Source organism: Diaporthe batatas, assembly GCF_019321695.1.
Source record: "Diaporthe batatas strain CRI 302-4 chromosome Unknown Contig00014, whole genome shotgun sequence".
Classification (NCBI taxonomy): Eukaryota; Fungi; Ascomycota; class Sordariomycetes; order Diaporthales; family Diaporthaceae; genus Diaporthe; species Diaporthe batatas.
Genome location: NW_025408561.1, coordinates 983,081 through 994,981, shown reverse-complemented (window position 1 = coordinate 994,981; position 11,901 = coordinate 983,081). Strand labels below are relative to the sequence as shown.

The 11,901-nt window shown below is 54.6% G+C and overlaps 2 protein-coding genes across 2 annotated transcripts; one reads left to right on the top strand and one right to left on the bottom strand.

Annotated features, from left to right (window-relative positions):
* The first annotated feature begins 2,522 nt into the window (after nt 1–2,522).
* KVR01_011112 (uncharacterized protein) lies at nt 2,523–6,897 on the top strand. Its single transcript, XM_044787589.1, has 3 exons — nt 2,523–2,796; nt 3,038–4,168; nt 4,242–6,897. The coding sequence occupies exons 2-3, from the start codon at nt 3,302–3,304 to the stop codon at nt 5,427–5,429; spliced, it is 2,055 nt and encodes a 684-aa protein (XP_044640259.1). The 5' UTR covers nt 2,523–2,796; nt 3,038–3,301; the 3' UTR covers nt 5,430–6,897.
* A 3,314-nt stretch (nt 6,898–10,211) lies between these two features.
* On the bottom strand, nt 10,212–11,714 carry KVR01_011015 (uncharacterized protein). Its single transcript, XM_044785797.1, has 2 exons — nt 11,347–11,714; nt 10,212–11,275 (listed from the first exon to the last, which is right to left on the bottom strand). The coding sequence occupies exons 1-2, from the start codon at nt 11,475–11,477 to the stop codon at nt 10,492–10,494; spliced, it is 915 nt and encodes a 304-aa protein (XP_044640162.1). The 5' UTR covers nt 11,478–11,714; the 3' UTR covers nt 10,212–10,491.
* Nucleotides 11,715–11,901: the final 187 nt, after the last annotated feature.

Below are 11,901 nucleotides of genomic sequence, written 5' to 3'. Positions count from 1 at the left end.
ACCACGCACGCTCGCTCTTGGCCCGATCCGGTTCGCGCACCCAACTCAATCGCCCTTCGTTGGAAATGCTGTGCTTGCCGTGCCGTGCGTCTCGCGCTTGGCCTGCCATTTGCCCGCCTGATGTGACTGTGTGCGATCCATCGACCGATGTGTCTGACTTGACTGACAGGTCCTGGTCGCCCCAGGGCGATGGGTGACGGGGCCGCGCGACAAAAGATTGCGGGAGCTTGGACAGCCCAGGACTGGCCCGCGGGCAAGCAAGCCTCATAGGCTGTTCCTAGAACGCTTTCGACAGGAGCAGATTGCGCCGGTCCATCATGTTGCCATCCTTCACTCAAACCCCGGCGGCACTGGCAAAAGTCCTGTTTGTTTCTACCACAGTACAGATTAGGCGCATCCGACCAGTCCAGAGAGCCCCTGTCTCACAACCAACTGGCAGGCGACCGGTCTCTCGCGGTCCGCAAGCGCCAATGGGATGGGTGGGGTTCGCGATACACTGCGCCTCGCAAGCGGGCAACGAACAGGTGCCAGCGTTTGTTCGCCTGCCTCACGCCTTGCGCCTTGCAACCTTGCAACCTGCCCGCCTACTGTGTAGTGACGAGAACCTGCCTGGCCTGGCCATTGGCATATTGCACAATGACAGACAAGTTCGCAACAGTCGAACGCTCCGTCATCCTCCTCTGCTAGTCTAAATGTGCATGAGGAATCCGGCGATGCGCCTGGCTTGCCCCCCACCCCCCTTCGCGGGCCACTTGGATTGGGTGCGACCCCCCCATGAGCGCCTGGCCGTCACCCAAGCCGGCAAGGTTTGACAACTTAAGCTTGCGCACCAACGCAACAGCGACATCCCGGCTGTGGGGGGTTTCGCCGCCTGCCCATGCCCATCCTCCTTCAGCTCGCTGGAATCGGGCCCAGGCTTTTTGTCTGGGCCGCACAGTGGACTGAGTGTCGGGGTGTGGGCGGCACGACCAACGGCGAAGCGTGCGTGGCACTCGTGTGAACATTGACAGCGAGAAAGCACGCCGTCTGTGCGGCCCGGCAGAGGCAACAGCTATACCTCGCAATCACAAGCCTTGGGAGCGGAGGCTGGACGGGGTCTCGAGTCGGAGATGATGTGCATGTCCAAGGGCCCTCAAACCTTCTAAAGTCAGGCACTCCCTGGAGCAATACTTGATCTAGACCCTCGGGAGGGTGAGGGTCTGAGAACGGCCAACCCAAGCCGTTCCAGCCCGGAGCTTGCATGGATGGGTGTGTTCGTGGAGTCTCCCGCCAGTCAAGTGTCAAGATGCGCAGGTGATCGTTTGTTTCCCATCATCTTGGGAAACGGTGGCAGGTGTGCCTGCTCTATGAAAGAGCATGCGCCCGCGCCTCTCTTGTCCCGGGAGGTTACAGATAGATGCGCACGTTGGGTCTCGCACCGGCTTAATGCCTCCAGTTCCATTCTCTCGCAGAGGGCAGCGGCCCGCCGATCGGGTTGGGTTCAGGACCGAGCGAGACAGACCCCAATTTGCGCGACCTGGAATGCCTTGGTCAAGGTTGCCACAACTCCACCCAATCTCGAGTGGTTGATGAAGGGCACGCTGAGAGAGCCCGTACCGGCCACTGGGCGTCCTGGGGCAGGCCCGGGTCTGCCCCTGTTCTGTTTGCCTATTCCTCGGTACGAAATGCGCTGGAACATTTAATTGAACGTCGAGATGGTGCGTTCCGCTGCGACAAGGCCAGACGCAGTCTTCCACTGCAGCTTGGCGTGTTGGGCGCACAGTGATTCACGGCGCAGGTGCGGTTCGCAGGACGCAGACCGAGGAGGAAGTAGTAGTTTAGTCTATTGCAGACATGGCCGACGGCTGCCGGGACGAGGGGAAGAAGGTTTGCGCTCGTATGTTTCACTCGAGATTCGGGGTAAACAACCCTCTTGCGGCCTGGGGGCCCAGCAGACACTCACTCGCCCGAGCTCTCTAGGTATGTGCTACGTATCGAATCGAGAAGTGACCTGGGAAGCGCATGAAAGAAGCGGAGAGAGCATGCTACCCACGGTTAACACAGCCAGGTCTCTGCGACGCACAAGACTCAGGATGACCTCGTTTTCTGTACCATGGAGCAGGTTTTAGCGGCAGAGCGCCTGTACCTATACGCAACAGGTAGAGCGAGATAAATAGACTACAGAGCCACAAGAGAGAGGTATCGATCGGCCGGGAAATGCGCCAACCTGGCGGCCGCAATAGACCTGGGCATTTGGCCGCACCTGCAGAGTTGCGATTACAAGGCGAGAAAACGAAAACAGGCCAAAGATGGTGCTGCGCTGTCTCTGTGTGCTGTCTTGTCTTGTGTGTGAATTTGTATGTGTGGTGCGTGTGCTATGTGCCATGTGCTATGTGCTGTGTGAGTGTGTTGTGTTATGTAAATGTTGAGTGAGTGAACTGGCAAGTGTCCTGGCTTGTGAGGTGACCCGCAGGCGGGCAGGCGGGCTTCTGCGCTATTCGCCTATTGAGGCCGTCGAGACAAACCCATCCATCCTCTTCGCTGCGAACTTCTCCTCTTTCCCTCCTAACCCTCCGGACTCTCCCACCACACCCATCAAACAACGCCATAATCACCTGGTAAGCCGTTTCCACCCATCATTTGAGGCATTGGGAGCATTCTCGGCCGTTCCCTACTTGCTCATTTGTCCCCATCCAAAGATCGCCCGGGTCTGATGCCATCTCGTCGCAGACTGCCGCCTCCGCCTCAGAGGGAACAGACGAGTCCCGAGTTTCAAAGCCCTTTCAGGCACAACAACAGCCTCCCTATCCTCGACTGGTAAGTCAGACCTGTTCTCTTGGTCCATGCGATCGAGGTTCTCGACAATGATATCTGCCTTTCCCTGCCATCCGCCCGCGAGAAACTTCCTGCCGGCTCGGTCGCCCCTCTGGGCTCCAGCGCCGCCCACTGTGCAATCCGTGAGCTGTGTTGGACAGCAACAGAGGCCACCGCCCGGCATCTATTGCATTGTTGCTGCTCGCATTTGCTGTCCAGAGCTAATTACTCCCTGTGTTTTCAGATCCAACCACCCACGACGCTCCCCTCCTGCTCCCATCTTCCGACCCGGTCGCCCTCCCCCCCTTCAGCGCCGAGAACCGCGGGTTGACCGCCCCAGCACCTGGGACAGACTGTGGGCACGCAGGCTTCATCCACACGGGCTCAGAAACACCCCCAAAAAAACACACACTCATATCCGTCAAGACGAAGCCAAGAGGAGGGACAAAAGACAGGAATCCCCGTCTTTTGGAACAGTCATTCTCGAAGGGTAGTCATTTCGATAGGAATGGCACCACCGAGTCTGATGTCGTCCCAATCTCCCGTGTCGGACATCTCCCCAAGGGCACATGTCAGCTCGCTGGCTACAGCATATCCTATCCAGCACCACTCCCCTCCCACCCCAACTGAAGCTCATATCCTCGCCTCTATGAGCCGCGAGGACAGGGTCATGGAGTTCACGCAGCCCCAGTATCACACTCCCGCCGTCCCCCGGTCGGTCAAGTTCGAATTGGTCACAGACTCTACCCAGTACCGGGCGCGATTACCCATGAGGGTACAGATCTACCCCCATGACACGACTGAGTCCATCATAACCACCGTCAAGAACTTCTATGGTCTGTATCCAAGTGCCACCAGCTGTCCCGGCGTCAGTTTCGAGGATGAGCACGGCAACACAATCATCGGAAGGTATGAGAACTTCCGCCACAACTCGGTTGTATACGTGCGAGTCCGCGACGGCCCTCCCACCCCTGGCCCACACGCCGCTCAGCCGAGCCAGCCAGGCGCCCAGTCCTTTTACACCCAGGACGGGCTTGCCGTCCAGGGTCCGTCGCAACAGCCACTGCATGCGTCACGGCCAGGCTCCAGATCGTCCAGGCGGAGGAGCGTGTCACCGGCCAACCTCCACGAAGGAAGAAGTGCGTCTACCAGTACCAATGGCAGGCATGCCCGCCCCCGTTCCAACAGGAGCCGCGGGCCCGGTTCTCAAACACACAACGACGCACACAGTGATAGCATGAACGGCTACAGCAGCGGCGACAATGCCCCCGGCTCTTCCTCCGGGAAGTCCAAGGAGCAGATCGGCAGCACCGAGATCAGTCTCGACAACATCGTCGAAGGCGGCCGCCGCAAGCGAGCCAAATTTGAGAGCTCTGTAAGTCCCACGCTTGCGTCCCTGGTGTTGATGAAGCTATCTCAGCAGTGATGGCTAACATCAGCGTGCCCAGGAGCTGCCCCTTTTCGCACCTCCTCAGATGCCTGCTGCCCTATCCAATCCTTCAGTCTCCCCAGCCCGCCGTGTTGAGCACAATCGTGCAACCCTTCCATTCGTACAGCCCGGACAGAATCCCTTCACCAACCCCCGGCTGCTGCAGTCGCCGCAGAGCTACACTCCTGGCTACAACGGTGTTGGCATGTATGCCACACCTGTCACGGATACCCGCCGTGCTAGGAGCACCATCGGCTACTCTACTGCATCTGGCATCGCCCCGAGCATGGGCATCTTGCCGACGCCAGATCCCACCGTCGGCAGTTGCATGTCGGAGGAGGACAAGGATGTAGCCATCCAATTGATGCGCCTCGGCGATATTTCCAACATCTCCCATGGCCGTACTTCGGCCTCCACACTTGACGATACCTTCAGTCGCAATGCGGATGCAGCTTCGTCTACTGGCGCGACTAGCGACGGCGACAGCGAGAGCGACGGCGATAAGCAGCCCACGAGGAAGCAAAGGCTGGACGCGGTTGGTGCTGTCAAGAAGATATATCCTACCACCGAGACCCACTTCAGCCCTGCTAACGCCGAATTCGAGCCGAGCGAGGATGAAGACGTCTATTCTGACAGTGGAGAGGGCACAATGAGTGCCCCCAAGCTGAAGGCACCCAAGGCGGCCAACGGCCAGAAGCCTCGGACTCAGTCCACTAGCATCATCAAGCCAAAGACGACGAAGGCAAGCAAGTCCACCAAGCCTGCCAACGGCGCCAAGGTCAAGAAGTCCGGCAGTATCATCCCCAACGGCCCGATGTCGCCTACCTCCCTGCCGGCATCGCGCAAGCCGTCCATCGCGTCCAACCAAGGCGCAACCAGCAGTGTGCACGGTGACGAGGACCACCCTGATCTCTCCACCAAGCCACGCTGCCAGCGCTGCCGGAAGAGCAAGAAAGGGTGTGATAGACAGCGCCCCTGTGGCAGATGCCGAGACGCTGGGATTCCCGCGGAGTTGTGCATCAGCGAAGACGAGGGCAACGGCCGAAAAGGTCGCTATGGGCGGCATATGGGCGTACCCGTCGTCGGGACCAAGGAGGAGATGCCAGCACCAGCAAACCCTCTGCTCCCTGCCGCGCCGATTGCCACGGCCATGGTCACAATGACAGCCGCCAGCTCCGCGGACAAGAACAAGAAGCGGAAGAGGTAGTCGGGCTACGGGCCCCTGCTGGGGCTCTCGACCCTTCGGGCCGCACGTCTTAGTCTACTCCGAACAACACAGCGATACATGGCTCCGCTCGCACGGCGTACCCTCGATGACAACGCCGGAGGGCGCGCGCAGTTTTGTGTATGAGCAAGCGGGAGGAAAGCACACAATTAACAGGACGGGACTGAAAAGTGCTTGTGTGGATCTATTGTGTCTATTATCTCAGGCCTCACGACCGGAGGCTTGCTAAGCATACAGCGCTCAGCGAATATCTTGACGGCTTCAACAGCTGCCGTCGTCACACTCCTTTACTATACCCGGCGGGGCACAGGCGTTGTTGGCAATCTGTTTTCATCCAGGGGTTCCTGTCTTGTCCATATGGCGCGCGCGCATTTGTCACATTTTCCTTCCTTTTCCTTTCCCTTTCCCATTCTTGGGTCGGCTGGGTCAATGTGTCGGGGCAGGTGGGCTGGCTTTTACACCATGCTACGACCACACAGTCATCTTTCGCCAGACCAAAATCGGCGAGGCTTCCAGAAGCTTTTTGCTGGTCGGTCCCGGGCCGTCGGGGCGCGGCTGGAGATTCGAGGACGAAGATGTTCCAGGGGTTGGCAAAGTGGATCTGCCAAAATTGAAGTGGAGAAACGAGCCCTGTGGTGACAATGCTCGGGCCATGGGCGGTGTGTTGGCAGCCTGGGGGGTGGCGGTCAAGCGGCAGAGCCTGCCCTGCTGGCCTCTGGCCTCTTCGCCTGGCTCTGTCGCAACGGAGAAAACTGCTTTCAGTGCCCTGCGATCGAACCAACGAAACTTGGCCAGAGTCGGAAACATTTCTATTGGAGTTCCCCTTTTCCTTGAAAACCTTTCCTTGTTATGGGCGGCGGGCATTGTTGTCTCAAACTGGCTTACTCGTGTTTTTGTTTTTGTTTTCTGGCTTTCCATTTCCTTTTCTTGGACTGATGGCGCGCACTATGTCGGCGAATTGAAATCACAAACGACATCAATAAGCTGTGAGCTGCACCCGGACGAGGTTGAGCACCACTCTAGCCGGAGCAAATACGATCAAACCTTCAAATCAAGGTAGCTGCTTCCGACGTGAAAAGAACTTGCTCTTGAAATATTTACAGAGCCAACCTGCCGGCATTGGCCTTGATATCCTGTTGATGCTGGTTGGCTATGGGCGCATTGCGCCTCCGTCGTCCTCACCGCCGCGAGAGCATGCGATCCTCGTCTGCCTGCTACGTTGACATGCTGTTTGTCGCAGACCCCCTTGCCCCAGGCCGTTTCCAAGCGTCTTGCGACAGCCCCCTGTCGGCCGTCGGTGCTCTCAGATCCCTACTCGCCGCTCCATCCGGGATCACTTGTGGTGCGAGTTAAGTTAATAAAGGACCCGGACGGAAGATTGGTTTTGGGGGGTCTTCTGGTTTTCCGTAGGATCTGATCATACCACCCTTGCACTCTGAGAACGAAGCGCGATGGGCAAAATAAAGGCAACGACTGGCTGTGATGTAATCATTGGGCTTATGGCCTGACCTCTTATGAGCCAGAGAAAGAGCCGAGCCGTTGTGTGTAGATGTGCACGCACAATATGGCATGTGTTGTGCCGATCCCTGGCCCAAACGGTGGCAGCGCCTGTCCTTTTTGCCTCTGCGCGTGCAGTGCTCCCGTGTCCCTGTGCCTCGCCGACCAATTGGCCGACGAAGCCCAGCTACCCCCCCTCCTGGGGGGTGTCCATTAATAGCAGCAAGATTACCTGATCCCTGGCGCGGGAATCGAACGGCACCTGCCGCAGGCGACGCAAAGCAAATCAAGGAGGGCCCTGGAGGGGCGACAAAAGAGGGAAAGAGGAATGGTGGGGTAGGTAGTGGGGGTAGCCCGCCTGCGCCAAGACCAATTAGAATCCCTGCAAACTGTCCCCTTCTGGCTAGACCACAAAGTTTAAAATGGCTCAGTTTATGTTTTGGGGAAAAGCTAGTGGGCCGCCCTCTTGCGGCCTGGCGGGACGTTCGGTTTTGGGGTTGGGGAGAGTGTGCAGTTGGGGGGATGTAGGGGGGGTCCTGTTTTACCCCACAATGTTGTCGAGGTACATGAGCGGCACGGCAATGCAGAGTGTGGAATAATGTAACCCTAGGCATGGACATATGTTGCGCTTGGACTACTGAGTATTGTACAAGGCGTTTCGATCCTGCATGCATGGTTCTGTATTACCCTTTGGGACAGCCCCGGTGTGTCTTGTAGTAGCTACTAGTATGGCATGGACTCGGACAAATGTGTCATCTGTAAGATACAAGCCACATGGCTACCGGTTCTTCTTTTCTTGTCAACATAGCGTGCTCTACTCTCGACATCCTAGTGCCGTGCGGCCGAGGCGTCCCGTCGAAGCTGGCATTGTTTTGTTAAACCGTGGCATGCGGTGACGGCGGTCGGCCACTCCTGCCCCGACGTCGTAGCCTCACATCATCGCTCAGCATAGCACTTGTCTTCGAGCTAACTGCGCAGGTTCCAGTGCTGTCGAAGCTGTATCAGACAACTCATCCAATTGCGGAACCGAGTCCCCCTCTCTCCACGATTTTGTGCGCTGAGGAAGAGCCTCTATGCTTGACGGATTAGGAAGTCAACGACACTGGAAGGGGGATGTATATGGACTTGAACGTTTTTTGCGGCCCGGCGATGGTCGGTGCTCGTTACATTTGCTTGACATCCTGCCCTACATAAACGCACGTGGTGGGGTCCTTGGAGTCATGTGTCCGCTGGCGTGTGTTCAGTCTTGTTTGAGGTTGCGGACTGTATAATGGGCAGCGGGGCAGGTTTGATGGCGACTGGCAGAAACAATGATGATTTCAATCCTAGTGGGCGTGGACTTCCGATGTCTACTTACTCTGCAGCTTGGTAGCTTTGCAGCTTGAGGCAATCCTCCAAACGTGCATATACTCCATTCACTCCTGAAAAGATACATTGCCTGGTCCTTCTGGGACACTTACTGTTCCAGCTTAACTAATAGGTGAAATCAAGGAGTACAAATAGTCCCATACTCCATTCACTCATCGCCCATTCCCTGTGGCGGACACTCGCCCGAAGTGATACGGAGAACACACACACCCTGTACAAACAAATATAGCGGTGGTCTCATATGCGCCACCTTCATACCTGGTTTTAGTTCTATTACACATACTTCACAAGCTATACACGGCGCTTTTATACAATTGTAAACACTTAAGATATGGCTTTTTTCTTTTTTTTTTAAAAAAAAAAAAACGAAACCAGAACCAATATAAATGGACTACTCCACAACTCAAAATGCCTTTGTTGTTGTGACAATACGGGGGCTTATATACTGACACGAAAAAGCAATGTGCAGATTGTTCATCATGGGCCCTGAGCCGGGTGCATGTGCTCGATGGCGAAGGGCTACCTGCAGTCTTTGCCTACCGTCGCAGTTATCTCTGGCCCACATCCTCACTGCTACTAGTCTATAGCTCCCAAAGGCCAAGGGAGGGAAGGCAATATGACAATACGGCCTTATTAACTACTAGGGACAGCTAGAAACTAAATTAGAGATTATAGTATTTTTAGCTAAGCGGAATTATACTACTATTAAACTATATACTTTAAAGTTTTTAAAAATTATCTCTACTCTATTATAATTTAATAATAATTATAACTATTAATAGTTCCTTTCTTTTTTAATAATCTTTAAATAAAAAAGAGGTTTTTAAAAAAAAAATTAAGTTTTTAAAAAGTATTAATCTTTAAAATTTCTTAATATTAAACTTTTATTTTAATATAAAGATTAATTAAAAAAGAATTCCTTTTTTATTTATTTTATAGTATTTCTTTTTTTAAAAAAAACTTTTAATTAACTTTTTATTTACTTTATTTATTTAATTAACATTAATTAAATATTTTTTTTTATATTTTAAATTTTAAAAAATAATTTTAAAAGATGTTTTAATTTTAAAGAAAATTTAATTTTAAAGAAAGGTATTAATATATTTTATAATTATTATTAAAGAGTATTAATAAAGGAATAATTCTAAAATATTAAAGACTATTTAGAGTATTATTTTAAAGTGGAAGGGATGGTTTAGTGATAGTTTCTAAAAACCCCTAGGGGAGCGCTATAGTAGTTAATAGGTCCCGCCGTCTCATAAAAGCGGCACCAGAGCTATATGTTTCGAAGTACGTTTTGCACATTTGCACCTACACAACATACCAATACACCATCCCCCCTTGCTAGGGTCATTGACTACGACTACTGTTCGAAAAGTCCAGATGAAATACCTAGATGGATCAAGTCGAGGGTGAAGTAGGCCGCCTTTCCTCTTCCCCCCCATATACATCATCTTCACTCATGTGCTCGTCCGCCATCTCGTTATCCGCCGCCTCCGCCACCAGCTAGAATTGAAGTTTGATTTGCATAGATTCTCAATTGAGAGCCATAAATGCTCAAGAGGACGTGGAAAGAGGCTATATGAGCTAGTAGTTGGCGTCCGCCAAATCACAGGATTCTCTCCACAAGACCGGAGCCCGCATGCCTGCAGTTCTGTATTTCGGGGGTATTTTGACAATGTGAGTGTATGTTCGAGCAATAAATATACAGTTTCTGTTGTATAGAATGAGGCAGCTGGCCTCCAACATGAAATTAGGGATCGTTCGTGTATTGATAGTCCACATTCAGAGATGAACCATGAGCTGTGAATACGCACTAATCGATCAAGGCTGTGATAATGCCTCCCAACGATATTTGATGCCCATTTGAGTCAGACAATCGATTCGAATCGTCTACCAGGGCATACTCAGCTTTCTAAATTGGTACCACCCTATAGCCTGTTGCTGGTGTAGACTGGCAAGCCCTCCAGGGCTTCGTCGGAGGATTGATCGAGCAGAACTCCTATTGAGAGCATCGCTTCCCCTCCGTGGCATTCCTACCGTGACGACATGAGCCCCACCGCCCACACCGCTCGCTCATGGGCCACAACTTACACCGTTCCTACATGCTCACGATCAACACCCACTCAGCAAAAGCCACCCTGAGGATGAGAACGTCCAGATGCTTCTAGGTCTCCTCCTATTGGCCCTTCAACCTTGCCAACTCATCCAGAGTCCTTACCAACACCCTCGCAAAGCTCCCATCACTCACAACATTCATGTGGCCCCCCTTCAGGTCCCGAAACACCAACAGGTCCCGCACCCCATCGCTCCTCAGTCTCTCCTCCATGGTCCCCAGCTCAGGCATATCCACCAGCTCGTCATCAGCCGAGTGAGCCAGCACGGCCAGCCGGGGGCCCTCCTGCCCTGCCCACTCCCCAAAGCTCCCCGCCGCCGTCGCGGGGCTCGCGTCCCGCCACCCATCCCGATCCCGCCCAAACGCCGCCTCGATGAAGCTTGCGTACCCGCCGCCCATGCGCCCGTCGAGCCCGACCAGGTCGTAGATACCCTCGAACCCTACGACCGCAGCGGGGAGCGCGAAATCCCCGCCTGGCCCCGGCTGCGAGCAAAGAGCCGGCCCCAGCAGCGCCTGGTACGCCAAGAACGCGCCGGCAGAGTGCCCGAACAGCACGTAGTCGCCGCCAAAGCCAAACTGCCGCTGCAGGAATCCCAGCCCCGACACCACGTCGTCCAGGTGGTCCGGGTGGCGGGCGGTACGAGCTGCGAATGAGGGCGTCGTGCCTGTGTCCTGAGCAAAGTCCGGGTGGGGCGAGAGGCGGTAGTTGAGGGATGCAAAGCCGGCGATGCGGGAGGGGGCGTCGGGCATGTGCCACTTGGAGGCAGGGTCTAGCAGGGCATTGATGGTCGGCTCTGCCTCGCTGAAGGTGGATCTCGGGTCGCGCCAGGCCCCGCCATGGATGAATCTTCAGTTTGGGCGAGGTTGTGTGAGATTGACCGAGCAGGATAGAAATGTCCATTGGAGGAGCTGACTCACATGAGCCACTTGGTCGTCCCTGGCGCGGGTTGTGCCGCCTTGTCCTTGTCTTTTGGAAACTCCCAGACGGCAACATTTTGCAGAACATTCTCTTTTGCGTAGTAGTATTCTGTCCTCTTCAAAGACTCCATTCTGGCTGATTCGATGGCGTGGTGGCCAACTGCAAGTTCTGCTCAGGTGTTGTTGGCTTTGGCCCTGGACAGCGAATGGTTGGTATGGTTGGTCTTCCCGCCCTCTTCGCTCCTCACTCCGTCCAACCTTTAATTTTCCGCTTCAAAAGAATTCTCTCAAAACTGCAAATGGAGGCGGTTCAAAGCTGCAATAGTAGAAGGTGATTGGCTGTGACGTGCACGAGACAGGCAACCAAGGAGAGGGCGGCGGCAACTGGCAAGTTGGGGCCGGCGGTCATCCGAAGCTAGTGCCGGGCCGGCCTCCGCTTAGATCCGCTCATCCCAACGTCTTCCGATTCCCGAACTTCCGCCAGGGGGTCGATCTAGGTACCTAGGTACCTAGGTGCTCAGACCACACTGTCTCCCATGAGACCTCAGTTCATAA